The 17,391-nt window shown below is 42.9% G+C and overlaps 1 protein-coding gene across 2 annotated transcripts in view; it reads right to left on the reverse strand.

Moving 5' to 3' along the window:
• Positions 1-3,779: 3,779 nt before the first annotated feature.
• The window catches only part of AGXT (alanine--glyoxylate aminotransferase), a 40,337-nt gene continuing 26,725 nt past the window's right edge, over positions 3,780-17,391 (reverse strand). For both annotated transcript variants that reach the window (XM_075340868.1, XM_075340869.1), the window contains exons 6-11: positions 15,559-15,643; positions 15,150-15,245; positions 13,298-13,367; positions 8,909-9,004; positions 5,035-5,163; positions 3,780-4,054 (exon numbers count right to left, since the gene is read on the reverse strand). In XM_075340868.1, the coding sequence (XP_075196983.1) occupies positions 3,947-4,054; positions 5,035-5,163; positions 8,909-9,004; positions 13,298-13,367; positions 15,150-15,245; positions 15,559-15,643 (584 nt within the window). In that variant the 3' untranslated portion in view covers positions 3,780-3,946. The remainder of the gene's footprint in view (positions 4,055-5,034; positions 5,164-8,908; positions 9,005-13,297; positions 13,368-15,149; positions 15,246-15,558; positions 15,644-17,391) is intronic.

The following is a 17,391-nucleotide window of genomic DNA, read 5'->3' on the forward strand; positions in this document are numbered from 1 at the left end:
GTAAGGAGTACCGGGGCAGATGGAGTTAAGCAACCTGATAGTCCCTCCACAGGTAGGTAAGGCCCCGGGCTCAGGGGTGTTGTTAGTTGTTTGGCATAGCATGGTGCAGGGGACCAGGGTACTCACTGTGGGTAGTCGTGGTGCTGGATGAAGTTTATAAAGGAAACACACACGCTGTGGTAAACCAAAGTCTCTGTGTGCCGCTGCCACTGCGGGGAGCCTGTCCAAGTACCCGATCCCACCGATCACATAGTAATCCGGAGCCTGCCTCCGTGCACAGTTTCGTGTCCGTGTGGGTCCCTTTAGCCTGAAGCTGTAGGGTCCCGTTCTTCAGTTTTTAAGGGAAGACTTGGTCCCATGGGCTGGCACTTGGGACTTTAGTGGGTTGCTTTCTGTGGAAAACCCTGTACCCCGCGGTGTGCTGATGCCCTCAGTCTCTGAGCTCTTTGGGAAGGTCCCTGAAGGTCCCTTTCCTCTACAGGTCAATTGTCAGGACATTGAATCGGCTCCTGACCTAGGGTCCTGTACCCCGTCGTGCTCAGTACCGGTCAGTTCTTTTGGGCTTTCTGGTGCCAACAGTCCTCCAAGACTATGTCCATCACACCCTTTTCCAATGTCACCACTACCGGCCCTCGACTCCTCTGGTCCCGGAACACTATCTGCAACCCAACCTCGGTCCTTCTAGCTCCCCGGGAGATAACACTCCCCAGCTCCTCTGACTTTGAGGGCTCTCATTAGATTCACTTCCTTCCTCCTACCAGCCTGCCTGACCCCCAGGTGGGTGGCCCTTTTCCAGCTAGACCAATCCACTGGTGTGTCTGACAGGTCATGATGAGAGGTGTTGATTGGGATTTGTGGTGATGATGGAGGTGACACCGGTTTCTGGGAACTTGGAACCATGGGGGGTAGGTCCTGCACCCTCAGGGAAAATTATGAAGTTCCCTGTAGCACCCTGATGTATTCAGGAGCGCTACACTGGAAAAGGGCCAATTTTCGATCAAGCCACTCGATGGGGCAGCACTTACTAATGATTGAGTGATTGCTTGAGCTGAAACCCTTTTTTGTAGACATAGCCAACCCTAAGGTAACACTAAATGAAGGTCAATGGACACAGGTGGCTGAATTGAAGGAATTGCTTCATCACCCAGTTACAGTGACTAAAAAAATTACAAGCTAAGGATTTAACTCCTTGCATTTTCGTAAAGGAGTGGAAGAACTTGCTGTTTTGCCTGTCCCAAAGAGGAGGTTTAATCGCAGATGACATTGTTGCTTCAATGAAATGGAGAATGAAACTGCTATTAGAAAATAAAATTCTTCTGGCAGCTGTGTATATGGACCCAAGTCATCGTATATTGCTGGATGATCAACAGCTTACTAAAGGAAAAGAAGCTCTAAAAGAGGTAGCAGTTAGGATAAGTGGGAGGACTGACAAGAGCAAGTGGACTTAGATCCTGCCAGTGCTACTGCTTCCGTATCTTCAGCCTCATCAGATGTGGAGTTTGATTTTGAAAAGTATTTGGATGACATGGAACAGGCAAAGCATTGCCGCAAGGAAAGATATTCTACTCACATAGCAAACAGATTGACCATATTTCAGCAAAGGTTTTCACTTGCTGTCAAAGAAGTAGAAGAATTCAACCATTCATCAAAACTGACTGTGCATGAGGCAATTCCTTTATACTCTGTTTAAATCTGGTTTTTTTTCCCACTTACTGCATAGTGTATTGCATATTTACAATTTATTAAAGTTTTTTGTGTTCTAAACTTGTATTCCAATAAATATATTTTATTTTCTATCTAAACACATGATTATTTCATCATAAGATTAAAAGCCTGATGTTGCAATTTTACTACAGTAAATTTATCACAAACATAAATCATGTATGAGGGAGTCCGAGTTGTGGAGTCAGAATCAGTAAAACTGAGAAGTCGGAATCGGAGATTTTGCTTACCAACTCCACCTCCCTGGTTTCTGCATCAAAAGGCTATGTATGCACTTGCCCTTAGGAGGCGTGTTTTTGTTTTTTTCTGAAGCCGTTTTGATAAGGCTTTGAAGTGTTTTTTGTTTTTGCTGCACAGGTTTTATGTAGCCTTTTGATTTTACAGAGCCATAATTGCGGCAGGTTCCACAAGGAATCGGCATCAAAATGACATGTCACTTCTTTTTTTTTTTTTCCTAATGAGGTTTTCAAAAGTGGTTAGGAAATAAAAAAAAACCCTCAACAAACTCACCATAAAGTGGATTTTCCATTTTAACATTGACTTCAATAGGAAAATTATTTGTATTGCCATAGTGGCTTTTTATGTAGATTTTGAAGGGAATCTGTGGCAGAATGCTTGTAAAAAAAAGTCTGTGTGAACATGGATTTATAATGTAGCAGGGTAAAATCTACAATAAATCTTCAGCATAATAATACATGCATGCACAATGCCTTGAGACTTGTGGCATAGGATTTTCAGAATAAGGGATTCCAGTAAAAAAAGCAAATGCCTCATTAGTACTAATAGGTAGTAAGAAAATGGCCCGTCCAATGCTGTCTAGGGCTGTGTTCATACTCATGTTGTCTCCTGCAACTACTATTATAACAGAAGCCCCAACGCCATTCAGGATGCAACCTACTACTAGTTTATTTGACCCCACTGGTTGAGATCCATCAGATGTTTCATCGTGATGTCCATCATTTTCACAGCATGAATGGTGCTGCATGTTGCCATTTCCTTGGGGTCATAAGTGAGTTAACTTCTCCCAAAGCTTTTAGTGCCAGCGTGTAGGAAGCCTACGGGCTTATTCACATGACTGCATAGCGGCCATATTTGATAGTCCCAAGTTTGGAGCCCAATTGCGGGTAACCTGACTAAAGCGGGCTTTACACACAGTGACATCGCTAGCGATGTCGCTGGTGAAAGCACCCGCCCCCGTCGGTTGTGCGTCATGGGCAAATCGCTGCCCGTGGCACACAACATCGCTAACACCCGTCACACATACTTACCTGCTTAGCGACGTCACTGTGGCCGGCGAACCGTATCCTTTCTACGGGGACAGTTAGTTCGACGTCACAGCGGCGTTACTAAGCGTCTGCCCAATAGAAGCGGAGGGGCGGAGATGAGTGGGCCGAACATCCCACTCACCTCTTTCCTTCCTCATTGCGGGCGGCCACACAGAGCGATGTGTGCTGCCGCAGGAACGACGAACAACCTGCGTCCTGCAACAGCAACGATAATCGGGATAGGAACGACTGAACAACGATCAACGATTTGGTAAGTAATTTTGATCGTTAATAGGTCATTCGTGCGTTTCACACGCAACGACGTCACTAACGAGGCTGGATGTGCGTCACGAATTCCGTGACTCCAACGACATCTCGTTAGCTATGTCGTTGCGTGTAAAGCCCGCTTAACTGACAGCATTTCTGCCTGTGAGTCTTTAAGTTTGGGATTGAATACCAGTGGCAATGCCAAGAAAAATGATACATTGATGGTTTTCATCAGTTTTTTTCATCCTCCTATTGACCTCAATAATAGTATACAAATAAATATATTCTTATACAACAACTAATGACAGAACTGATTGGGTCTTGTGAAAAAGCAGCCTTCGCAGTGCATATCTACATCATGGCTCCTGTTTGGAATAGAAACTATAGTGCAGTGTCGGTACTACCAGTGACTTATGGATCCCATTGACTTACATTATGGCATCCATAACTTTGACAAGATGTACAGCGCTGCCATGGGACCCACATTGTTCCAACATAGTGGTCATACTCAGAATGAAGGCATAATTCGCAGTGTAAATGTCTTTATTCAAGTATATTTGAAACAATCACATATATGTTATATATAAGGTCCCATTACAGATATCTGCATTGTAACAAGAGGATGGAGGTGAAAAATCTTGATGCTTCATTGATGCGGTGAGTTTCCTTGCGAGCTGTACAGTACCGAGCTTTTACATTTTGTTTTTGGGACAGCGCTGTAGAGCATCGCGCAGAGCATTCAAAGCACGATCTACATTTGTTTTAGTTGAGTTGTATCCCATAAGACCGATTCGAAGAACCTACAATGTGGGAGCAGATAAAGGGTGTTAGGTAGATGCGCAGGTTATCAATAGTGGGTAGTGCCATGTATATTTCCTCTGTTGCAACTAACAAAGTGGAGTGTAACCCAAATATAAACTTTGAAGAAGTGAGACAGTTTGGATGATTCCTTTCTATATGCCCAGGTTTAGGTGGGCATATTTCACAGGCTAATCCCAAAAAAAGAGGCAGAGCATGAGTTGGCATATGTGCCACAGGTAGAACACCCTCACATAGTGGCCATTTGACAGACAAAACCAAGAGAGAAAAAAAAACCCAAAATGTGCATATACCCTATATAAGTAAATGTATATGTACTGTAAGTAACATAGGGTATGTGAGTATGTGCACACGATCAGGACCCGGTGCATCCTGGACACAGCGGGTCCTGACCTGTGGGGCCGCGAGTCTCCTCCACAGGAGACCGTAGCTGCTTGTACCCACAATCCAGGCTTGGGCAGCTGTGGACTCTTTCTGTTCTCCCTGTGGAGAACACTCATGTCTCCGCAGCACACAATTGACATGCTGCGGCTTGGGAAACCACACCGTATGTCAGTTTTCGCTGCGGGAAAAACAAGTACAGTGGGCATGAAATCTCATCCACTGTGCTTGTACTGTACAATGCAGCGTTCTGGACTCAGCGAAAACATGTTGTGTACAAAATGCTGTGAACCCTGATCGTGGGCACATAGCCTAAGGGCACCCCCACACTGTAGCCACATGTAGTGCCCCTCTGTTATTTGTGTACATGCACTATTCAAAAGGGAGGACAGGACATTGGTGGGACCCAGTGATGTATCACTTAATGTTTGGCAACTGTGGCTCTATTCAAACAAGTTACGTGAGACTCCCACTTTGGTCATCATTGAGGGTCCCAGTGATTGAACTTCATCAATCAGATACTTATTACCTATTCTATAGATGCTAAGTTGTGATTGTGGGACTTAATTTACTGTATTACCTTTCCAGAAGAGGGCCCCAGCCCCCCGCTGATTTCAATGCTGTGATTTTTCATTATATAAGTGGTGATCTCTTTCCAGTCGTATCCCTCGGGCACGCAGATTGTTGTAACAGTGGGGAGCCGTAGAGCCTGCAAAGAATACATTGTTAATACTGACAGGCTATAGTGCTTAGTAGAGCAGTAAATAATATTTCTTACATGGTCAACTTGGGGCATGTTCAAACTTGGTAAATGGTGTCAACTAAGAGAAAAGTCGCTTAGCAAACAAAAAGGTAAGCTAAACTGTTAGGTAATATAACACCAATTTCCTTTTGAACCCATGAACATATAATGGAACGGCAGAAGATTTTCATGCCATACTCGTGCCACATTTCACTAGCCAGCTAAAGTAGTAGTGTCAAGTCACAATACATTCATTACTAGTAATTGTCAATGCTGTTCCGGCTATGAGAAATGACATGAAATATGGCATTATCCGGAAAGAAGTGTACTGGAATTTATAAAAGCAAAATGGTAATCAAACTGTGTAATTTCTTCTTTGGTTTTTCTGTTTTTGTGTATTTCCAGGACAATGTGGAGCCATTGCAGAACTAATGTGAGAATTGAAATTAGAGAGAACTTGTCACTCAAAAAAATTGAGTTAAATACCTTGTAATAATCCCTGAGCTTCACTGATTCTGCCTCTCTTTTCTGTTTTACGCTGCAAAACGGCTATTTATATGCATTTATTCACATTTGGTTCTTTAGGAGCGCAGTATGTGAAATCTCTGTTTGTAGTTCAACTGGGCGTTTCTTAAGCGTCTTCTGTGGGGCCAGCTTTACCCCTCACTCCCAGACGCTGCCAATCACAGCTATGCTGTATCTGAGACTGATAGACTGCTAGATCAGTTGTGATTGGCTGCATCTGGGAGAGGTGAAAGTGGTCCCAGAGAAGACTCTGAAGAAATGCTCAGTTGAACTGCAAGCAGAGAGGGTGTGCACCACCGCTCCAATTAGATCCCCATTTTTGGTTTCTAGCATCCTATTCATGAAGGCGTTGTCTACTACTCGGGCAACTTTTCTTATTCAGCACGTTTGCCCCTGTAAAATAACCAGACCTATACTCACCTCCCGTGCCAATGTTGCTCCAGTGGTGTCAACACTGTCTCTTCCGAGATTGTACACCAATATGAAGTCACACAATGTCAGCGGCCAGTCAGTTGCATTTTCAATCTGTTTGTCTTGGGACTCTCCATGCTCTGACTTCCTCTTGATTACTAATTCGTCTAGAGGTGAGTAGGGTGAAGCGGCGCTGATTGGCAGCAGGGATCGCGTGACATCATACTGGTATGCTATCCCAGTAGAGACAGTGCCGAACCCCGCTGCAATAGCACTGGCGGTAGGTTTAAGTTTTATTATTTTAAAAAGGGTAAACATTTAGATTGAGAGGGGGTTGTCCGAGTAGTTGACAACCCCTTTAAGATCGCTGTTGATACCCTTACCAGTCAGTAACGTATCCCCTATTTCTTTTGGGAATAAGCCCTGAAAAAAGATAGTAATGACAAAAAGCTGGTGAGGTTGAACAAAGCAACAAGCCAGAATCTCATTGTGAGGACTTGTAGATACAATTTGATCTACTGCCTGGTATGATATATTCAGATGTTTGTGCTTTCCATTGATCAGTCTGAAGTGCTCGATTATGATCCTATTGTAAATACTTTGTGTGAGAAATACCCATTTTTAGTTGTCCTTCAACAAAACTAAGGTTTTGCTCAGTCTAAAATATATTTTCAATGAAGTGTCTAGTCTAAGGGGGGCTGTCCACGTTGCGACATCGCTACTGCGATCTCGTCGGGGTCAAATCGAAAGTGACGCACATCCGGCGCCGGTAACGACATCGCAATGTGTAAAGCCTAGAAGCACCGATTAACGATTGCAAAAGCGTCGTAAATCGGTGATCTGTGTAGTATCGGTCATTTCCATAATTTCGCTACAGCGACAGGTACGATGTTGTTTTTCGTTCCTGCGGCAGCACACATCGCTGTGTATGAAGCCGCAGGAGCGAGGAACATCTCCTTACCTGCGTCCCGCCTGCAATGAGGAAGGAAGGAGGTGGGCGGGATGTATACGTCCCGTTCATCTCCGCCCCTCCGCTTCTATTGGCCGCCTGCCATGTGACGTCGCTGTGACGCCGCACAACCCGCCCCCTTAGGAAGGAGGCGGGTCGCCGGCCAGAGCGACGTCGCAGGGCAGGTAAGTGCATGTGAAGCTGCCGTAGCGATAATGTTCACTACAGCAGCTATCACAAAATATCGCATTTGCGACGGGGGCGGGGACTATCGCGCTCGGCATCACTACAATCGGCTAGCGATGTCGCAACGCGTGCAAAGCCCCCCTTACAATTATAAAGCTTAAAGCGGTTTTGCACTTTTAAAAAGTTGGTCCCAAATGATAGATCTTTTGTGAAATTACAAAACTGCATAGTACTCACTCTCCCTGGGTCCAGTATCGGGTCTCCATTACTATTTCTGTCTTACGTTGACAGTGTACATCACCGCTGCAGTCATTCACGGAGCTCAGTAGCTTCTGCTGTCTACATTGGTAGAGCCATTGAGCTCAATGATTGGCTGCAGCGGTGAAGTGACTTGATGATGTGACCAACACTGTAGTGAAAAAAAATGAGAAAGGAGCAGCAGTGGAGAGCCAACACCAGACTTGAGAAGGGTGAGTACTATCTGATTTTGTTATTTTACCCAAGTTCCATCTTTTTGATACCACTTTTTTAAAAGTGGAAAACCTCTTTAACTGTTGTATCACTTAATGACAGGGATCCAACCTTAGTAACCTCCACCGATCCTGAAAATAAAAGGCCCATTGGGGGTCCCTGATGTTGGATCATGACCAATAGGTGATATTGTATCCTAACAGTATGCTGTCACTTAAGATAAGAATATCACTTTACCTCCATAGATCTAACAGGTTTAACAGTAGAATTATTATATACAGAAAGTATGTAGAAATCATTTTTATTTCTTTACTCCCATATCGCCTAAGACTGCTAATATATCCAATGCTGGGGCAGCATGTTGGCTTAGTGATTTGCACTATAGCCCTGGAGCACCAGGGTCCTGGGTTAAAATCCCATTAATGAAAACATCTGCAAGGATTTTGTATGTTCTCCCCTTGTCTTTGTGGGTTTCCTCCGGATATTCTGGTTTCCTCTCACACTCCAAAGACAGACTGATAGGGAATCTAGATTGTTAGCCCCAATGGCAAAGATTATGATGAATGTAAAGCGCTGGGGTTTTAATTGCGCTATATAAGTGAGTAAAATATATATTAATGTGGGTGGATATCTGATATCCTATTGAATGATCCCCACCAGTAATGTAGCGGAACAGCTATGTTGGACTTGATGAAGCTTCCCCTTTTGTTCCTCTGTGAGTTCTGCTATTCTTTAGGACATGTCGCTTCCCCAACTAATGTCCATGGCCAGTCCTAGAGTATCCTGTGCTGTATTTTAGCGTTTGGCATAAACCGTGTGACTAGATGATCAGAAGTTTTGTGGTTATTGAAGTGCTCTCTTAACTAGTGGACACAGACAGAAGACGGACCATGTGCAAGAACAATATCTGAGCCTTTTGCAACTTAATAGCTCATCATAATGCACAATTCCTTCAACTTTTGAGGTAGAAATGGGTCTCCTTATCTCTTGGGCCCCTTTGTGACCACACAGGTTGCGCCACTGATATGCCCGCGCTTGGCTCAATCAATTATATCAAAATTTCCTACTCAAATGTGTTCACATCCTTCACTTTCACTAACAGTAAATATAGGAAAAGAGATGATATTGCTTGGAAAGACTTTAGAGAAAAGGTTATATAGTATTACTTACTGGGTCCTTCACAAAGAGTTTTAGACCTAGATCTTCTAATCCTTTGTAAAGTTTCAGAGCGTTCTCACGGTGAATTTCCCAAGAGTGCACTAGACCCTGGAAATAGGCACGAATTAATATGCAGAACCGGCAATGTTCAATCAATATCCAAGCTCATACAGATAAAAGAGGTTGTGCTGCAGTAAAAAAAATCCTCAGCCTCTTATGTGTGTACCTTTTTTGCTAAATAAATTTGTGTTATTCTTGATTTATTAAATAAAAATGTATGCAATTTTTAAATATACTGAAATAGGATCTCTGCTTTCTTTCCTACATGGAAAAATTCACTGTTTAGTCCCAGGGGATACAAAATCTGTTCTTGGTGATCACTAGTGATGAGCTAGTGAGCGATGAGCAATCAGCTGAAACTGTCGCTATAATACGTCCTACACTAGGGTGATCAAAAGTGATGGGGGAGCACTACCATGCTCAGGTGCTCGGTACTCGTGATGACCAGTTAACGCTTGGATGGATGCGACTCAAGTACCGATTATAAAGGAAGTCAATGAGGGACTCAAGCATTTTTTAAAGAAATCTTCCATTGACTTTCATTATACTCAGTGCACGAGTATCGCCCATCGGAGCATTAACTCTTCACTACGAGTACCGAGCACCCGTGCATTGTAGTGCTCACCCATCACTTGTGATCACCCTAGTGTAGGACATATTATAGCGACAGTATCTGTCCCAGATTTGTGTTTCATAGTGAGCGGTGGATAAGATTCCTGCTGAATGTCTGCCAGCAGAGATTTTGAAAACGTTTAATGAATTGATGTAGATAGGGTTATTGATATACAGGCTGATCGAAGTCTAAGGGGGGCTTTGCACACTACGACATCGCAGGTGCGATGTCGGTGGGGTCAAATCGAAAGTGACGCACATCCGGCGTCGCAGTCGATATCGTAGTGTGCAAATCCTTTTTGATACGATTAACGAGCGCAAAAGCGTCGTTATCGTATCATCGGTGTAGGGTCCGACATTTCCATAATGCCGGTGCAGCGACAGGTACGATGTTGTTCCTCGTTCCTGCGGCTGCACACATTGCTGTGTATGAAGCCGCAGGAGCGAGGAACATCTCCTACCTGCGTCCCAGCTGCAATGCGGAAGAGAGGAGGTGGGCAGGATGTTTATGTCCCGCTCATTTCCGCCCCTCCGCTGCTATTGGCCGCCTGCCGTGTGACGTCGCTATGACGCCGCACGACCCGCCCCCTTAGGAAGGAGGCGGGTCGCCGGCCAGAGCGACGTCGCAGGACAGGTGAGTGCATGTGAAGCTGGCGTAGAGATAATGTTCGCTACGCCAGCAATCACAAGATATCGCTGCTGCGACGGGGGCGGGGACTATCGCACTCGACATCGCAGCATCGGCTTACGATGTCGCAGCATACAAAGTACCCCTAAGGGTATGTTCACATTTGGCGTTTTTGCAACTTTTCAGTGCAGAAAAAAAATTGCATTTTACAGTACCAGCAAAAGCAACTGGATTTCAGAGATCTCATGCACATAATGTTTTCCCCTCAATTTGAGCACTGCAATGTTTTTGAAAATATGCAGCATGTCAATGCTTTCATTGTTTTTGCAGTGTTTTTTTACCAATTGAAAATAATGAAAAAGTGCAAAACGGAGCATGACATCTCAGCTGCTTTTTTTGCAGCATTTTTGGTGAATAAAACTAACTTTTTTAACATGTACTGTAGACAAATTACACATGTAATCCACCTAAAAATGGATAAACATTTTTCCTGTCATGAATGATGATTTTAGCTGCAGGAAAAAAACATACTGCAAAAACGCTACTTGTGACCATACCCTAAAGGGCGCCTTACACACTGCGATATTGCTATCGATATCGCTAGCGAGCGTACCCACCCCCGTTGGTTGTGCGTCACGGGCAAATCGCTGCCCGTGGCGCACAACATCACTTACACACGTCACACGGACTTACATTCCCTGCGACGTCGCTGTGGCCGGCGAACCGCTTCCTTTCTAAGGGGGCGGTTCGTGCGGCATCACAGCGACGTCACACGGCAGCCGTCCAATAGAAGTGGAGGGGTGGAGATGAGCGGCCGGAACATGCCGCCCACCTCCTTCCTTCCTCATTGCCAGTGGACGCAGGTAAGTAGATGTTCGTCATTCCTGTGGTGTCACACTTAGCGATGTGTGATGCCGCAGGAACAACGAACAACCAGCGGCGTGCACCACCAATGATATTATGAAAATGAGCGACGTGTCAACGATCAACGATTTTTGACGTTTTTGCGATTGTTGATCATCACTCCTAGGTGTCACACGCTGTGATGTAGCTAACGACGCTGGATATAATGGCATTATCATGCTGATTCTATACATACCTTTAGTTGTCAGCCCGGATGTATAGTTTTTGAAATACAGGCAAGTAGTTACAGCAACGTACAGTATAGCTTTTTGATTGGCAGCAGCTGCCGAATAGCTACTATGTGGGTTGGGTTTTCTATCTATTCCCGCCCCTGTCTGCTGCCTGGCCTCTGTAGATGCTAGACGGTATAGGCTGCATTTCTAACACGCACCTATCACGTGAAAGATGTTACTCATACCTGGAAGGAGCCCATACAATCTAGAATCTACAGAGGCCAGGCAGCAGACAGGGACGGGAATAGATAGCAAAACCCGACAAACATATTAGCTATTCGGCTGCTGCTGCCAATCAAAAAGCTGTACGTTTTTGTAACTTTACTTGCCTATATTTCAAAAACTATCCATCCAATTTGACAGCTAAAAGTATTTATAGACCTAGTCTCCTGGTACTTACTTGCATGTAACCTTTGGCGCACAGCCATGGATCACCTCTCCATCTACATATGATATTTTTGATCCTTAGCCTCCTGATGATCCTTGCATCTTGGAAGGGGAAACGCGTCGAGGCGACATGAGAGCATGCAATTAAAGGGAAGTAAACTCTTTCTCCTTAGGTGTAATCTGTTCACCTGCATATGCCTGGCATATTAAATGCTTATCTGTTCACCTGCATATGCCTGGCATATTAAATGCGTATCTGAATTTCCTTGGACACTGCACTGATCATATTTTGCCTGATAGGGATTGTGTAGTGTCTATTAAGAGAATAGATTAATATTTTTTGATGAGTGTTTCCATGTATTACGGCCACAGCACATCAGGACAGGGGAGGAATTACTAGCTGACGGAATAGTGCACATTGTGTCTAGCTGTGATTCCCCTCTTTCTGGTCCTGTATAATTGTTTTCAGGAACCTGGAAAGCAATTTTGTAGTCTGACATATATAGAAAATATTTTTTTTCTCAATACTTTGAAAGCATAATAAGGTATGAGATATATTGAAACTGATTAATATCATGTATGCATGACTACCATTGTGTGGCCACCAATAGTGTATTTTATTTTAATTCACTAATTAATTAGGGTTTAGTGAGGGCCAGCCGACGTGGAACGGGGGCGCCCAAAACAGTTACGGTGTAAAACCCTCCGTTGGCAGGTAGGAGCAAGGTCCCTTCAGGGAGTTGTAGGGACCCCATATATTTCAGCTCCTCCCCTCATGTTACCCTTTGTGTGTAAATATCACGGGGTGTTTTTTCATTTTTAATATATATCAATAAAGTTAGTCAATTTTAATTGGAATTTGAGGTTATTCCGTTGATGTACATGTAACCTTTGATCCTCACAAGATCTACTTCTCTACTCTACTCTCATCTCCTCTTCACACCACCGCTTCTCCAGTGCGCCCACCATACTCTGGAATGCTCTGCTACAACATATCAGACTCTCGCCTACCTTGACAAGCTTCAAAAGGAACCTGAAGACCCACCTATTCCAACAAGCCTACAACCTGCAGTAACACTCAGTCCACTATGGCGCCGCACGACCATCTCTACCCTCACCTACTGTATCCTCACCCATCCCTTGTAGACTATGAGCCCTCGCGGGCAGGGTCCTTTCTCCTCCTGTACCAGTCTGTGCCTTGTATTGTTCATGATTATTGTACTTGTCCCTACTATGTGTACCCCTTGCCACACGTAAATCGCCATGGAATAAATGGCGCTATCATAATAAATAATAATAATAAGAAGAAGAAGAATAGAATCAGCATGATACTGCCAGTATAGCACTGGCTTTAGGTTATATAGGAAAATCCTGGTGGTTGGTGCACTTTAACCTTGTCTTTCTGAGAGAAGAATACTGAAGCCAAAGTCATTGATTGTTGTAGGTCTCAGCACTGTGACCCTCAACCACATATACAGTATACACGACATGCATCACAGATAACAAAGCCTTAATGTGGCGTGAACATGACACAATTTGGACCATTATGTACCATCACATAGGAGTTTTAAATATCACCTTCTCAGCCAGGATTGCCAGTCCTTCCCTCAAGGTGTAGAAGTTAGTGATTGGTCCCGTGTGATGGTATCTGAAAAATGACATCATTTACAATTAATTCAAAATAAATTTAGGACATGTATAAGTGCATCGGTCACTACAGTTTTATTTTGAGACAGAACATTCACTATAATGAGACAGATGAGGACACTGACCTATAATCCAGCAGTGTCCATCTTTTTAAGCATGCATAAAGTGCTGTCGGCCACAGTTTTGCACACTTCTGAATTAGACGGACACTACTGAACAGAGGAACTCTGCTGCCTAATTATAGTGAATGGATCCCTCAAGGGTGTCATCTGAATAATGTCATTAAGAGATTTAGATGTGAGCCCTAAAGTAAGTGCTCATCGCAGAGCACAGGATTAATGTGATCCAAAATGTCATGTAAAATGTTCCCAAGTAAAGCTTCAACTCATTACACAAAAAAATAAACAAGCCTCTACTCAAGTCTGTCATCTGTCAATGGAAATGAGGCTCTGGAAAAGCGTTATGGCTTCCCGCAATGCCCTCCTCCCTTCTGAGCCCACAATGTGCCTAAACCACATATAGTGTCCACATGTTTCGCATTTCTGTAGTGAGAAGAGCCCGCTTAATTTACCAGGTGCATGTCTCCAGAAGCACAAACTGGGCACTATCTATGGGCACTACAATGGCAGATTTGCAATTTTCACTCAGCAACATCAATTGCTGCTGGGTTCTAAAAAACTCCTATGGAGACAAAATAGTCATTACACCTGTGGATAAATTCACAGGTGGGTGTCATTTCCAAAATGGGGACACTTGAGGGGGTTTCTGCTCTTCTGGCACTTGGGAGCTCTGTATATGGAGTTTGCAAACATTGTAGAACCATCTGTTCTTTAAGAGTCAAACAACGCTCCCTCGTAAGTCTCGCCGTGTGGCTAAGCAGTACTGTTCAGCCACATATGAGGTATTGCCACGTTCAGCAGAAATTGTGTGACATATTTTGGTGCTATTGTTACCCATTTTCCCATGTGTAAATATAAAATCTGATATGAAAAAATAATTCATTGAGATGTGTAGTTTGTAAAATAAGGTCACTTATGGGGAAGAGGGGTTTTGCTGTTCTGGCACCTCAGGGGCTCTGCCAATGTAACATGGCACCCTCCAACCATAACAGCCATTTCTGCGCTATGTTATGGCGCTCATTCCCTTCTGAACTTTTCACTATGCCTGAAAAGTAGTTCCTGATCACATGTTGGGTACTGACGCAATCAACAGTCATTGTACAACAAACTGTGTGATCCATTTTTTTACTATTAGCCTTTTCACCATCCAGTTGTATACAATTCTGTAAGTCACATGTGGTGGAACATGCTCACAACATGACATACCAGAAACAAAAAACACACACAAAAATACAATGAAAAAAACACAAATAACCTAATTTACATAATAGGTGCAGAAATTCTGTAACCTCAAACACTCAGCAAATACTAATGATGGGAACATAGCCTTAGATTAAAAGCTCCTCTTCTGCAGTGAGAAAAAATGCTGGAGTGCTTTACGTTAGCAATTGCATCAGGTCATGCAAATACTACACTAGTCCAATTAGTTAGGAGTTTATTGTGTTAATAACTAACAATAGCTGGAGGTGAGCTGGCCTAGGTGATTTAGGGTCTGGTTTCCCACCACTCGGGGTCAGTCGCAGAGGGAGACATCTTACTTAGTGTCTCTGGTGATGTTAGGGTAATGGATTAAGGGCTTTCAGCATTCCATGATTGTAAAGAGCACTTTATCATGGTGTAAGTTCAGCTCTTGTAGGATAACAGAGGATGAGGTTGTAACTTACATTCTTGGTTTCCCATCACAGCCCCAGTAGTTTGAAAGCCAAGTCAGGTCCACGTATAGAGATGGTGGTTTTGTCTTACGGCCGAATATCTTCTTACTGAAGGAGAAAACAAGTCAATATCTCTGTTGGTAGCGCTAGTAAGTGTTTTAGTAGTGGTCTCCAACTGAGCTTTTAATCCATGCACACTTCATATTATACCTTACAATCTATACATACATTTTACTGGGCTTTTAAGGGAAAGTTTTTAGAGTAAGTTACTGTATTGATCATACTACATAAATTGCAATTATATTCTAAGGTAAACTCCTCACTGTGCAACAAGGGATATAGCCTAACCTGGAAAGCTGGATCGAATATGGTTCTGTATAATACAGTAAAAAAGGATCCCTCCCCTTATTTTACCCCTTACCTCGCAGCTTCACTAAATGAGATGGGTGCAGTTCCTGGAGGAGCATTTAATACCTTCTGAGAACCAGAGTAAAGGATGTCAATTCCTAACAGAGACATAATAGAAAGAACAGATGTACAATGGGCTAGTACGTACCAAGTAAAGGTGTTATTTGGGACTTTTTTTTCTTATAATGGGCCTAGTCACGTACAGGCAAGCAGTTACTGTCTACTGTCTGTGCTGGGTGCCTTTCTCCGCTGGCATAAAGTGGTCACTAACAGCTCCTGCTGGCAATTCAGTGGCTCCAGCTAACTTGATGTTGACAACCAGTTGACAGTCATGGTGACTGACAGCCAGCTCCCCATAATCTGGTTCCACACTGCTTGATTGTGGGAAGCTGGCTGTCAGTCACCATGACCTTATCGGCTGTTACGCTCCTTGTACAGAGCAGCTCGGAAGAAGAATAACTGGGTACAACACACAGGTAGTTACCTCTGTTAGCAAATACCTCCCTGTTAGTTTTTAGACACATTGTAAAAACATTTCCTGGATAACCTCTTTAAAGTCATCACATGTGAGTTGTATTTTGGATGCTTATTGTGCTATAGTGTAATAACTCTATTTATCCTTTAGGTGACACTATAAGAGCACTACATAATCAGTGTCATTATATTTTAAAGAGGAGCTGCCACCAGGTCTTCAGTGTTCAGTTTTTGCTCTTATTTTATTCCCGCTGCTCCCGAGTTGTTTTTTTTATCCACCATACGGTTCCGAAGATATGGACCTTTCATTTGTTTCTTCCAAGAGGGCGCTGTTTATTGGATTTTCTGGGGGTGTATTTCAGCTATTCTGCATTATTACAATATAAGCCATGCCCTCTTAGTAAAGACCATAAAAAGGCTCATATCTCTAAAACCATATGTTGGATTTAAAAATACTAAAAAATCAGAATATTCAGGGAAGCAGCTGGACTGAAATGAGAACAAAAACTGGACAATTATTAGCTGGTGATTGCTCCTCTCTAACACCATATAATTAGTCTGCTCTATTTTACTAGATTGTACTGATGCCTAAGCAGGAATGTAAACTACCACCCTCAGCATACATCCTTCATGGATAGCCAGAACATATAAACTTCCATCATATTTATACAGGAAGGCTCGATTACTGAAATGAGTCAAACAAACAAAAATGATTATTTTCATAAGCATTAAATCACTTAAAAAAGATGAATACATAATACAGGAAAATACAAGAAGGAAATAGCAAAATGTTCATTGAAAAAAGTAATATATAACAGCCCACGAATACCAAAACATATATATGACCTAAAAACTGTATTTAAAAAGCAGGCAAATAATAGTATACAATTTATTTTATTGAGAATTATATTGAGAAAAACAACATAAAACAGAAGACATAATTAAAAAGTAGATAAAAACGAGGGGAAAGGACATGCCCAGGTAATAATGGAAAAGTGGATGATATACAATAAATATCCAGGGGTATCTATGCTAACAATTCATGCAAATATAATTTTTATGTCAGTTAAAAGGAAATGGAAAATTATAGACACTCCCTGATGAACTCCCTAGTGAAACACACATTGGAGTGGAGTGTCCTATATGGTCAGTATCATTATAATTACATTGATATGTTAACTGTGTTCATTATTTTTGGACTCCCTGTATTTGGCACTGTGCAATACAAATCTATGGTACATTCTCTAAACTGGCTATAGTCAGAAGTGGAGTACCATAGGGATCTGTGCTTGGACCGATTCTTTTTAATCTCTTTATTAATGACCTTGTGGATGGGATTGATAGTAAAGTGTCAGTCTTTGCTGATGACACC

Source organism: Anomaloglossus baeobatrachus, chromosome 3, assembly GCF_048569485.1.
Source record: "Anomaloglossus baeobatrachus isolate aAnoBae1 chromosome 3, aAnoBae1.hap1, whole genome shotgun sequence".
Taxonomy (NCBI): Eukaryota; Metazoa; Chordata; class Amphibia; order Anura; family Aromobatidae; genus Anomaloglossus; species Anomaloglossus baeobatrachus.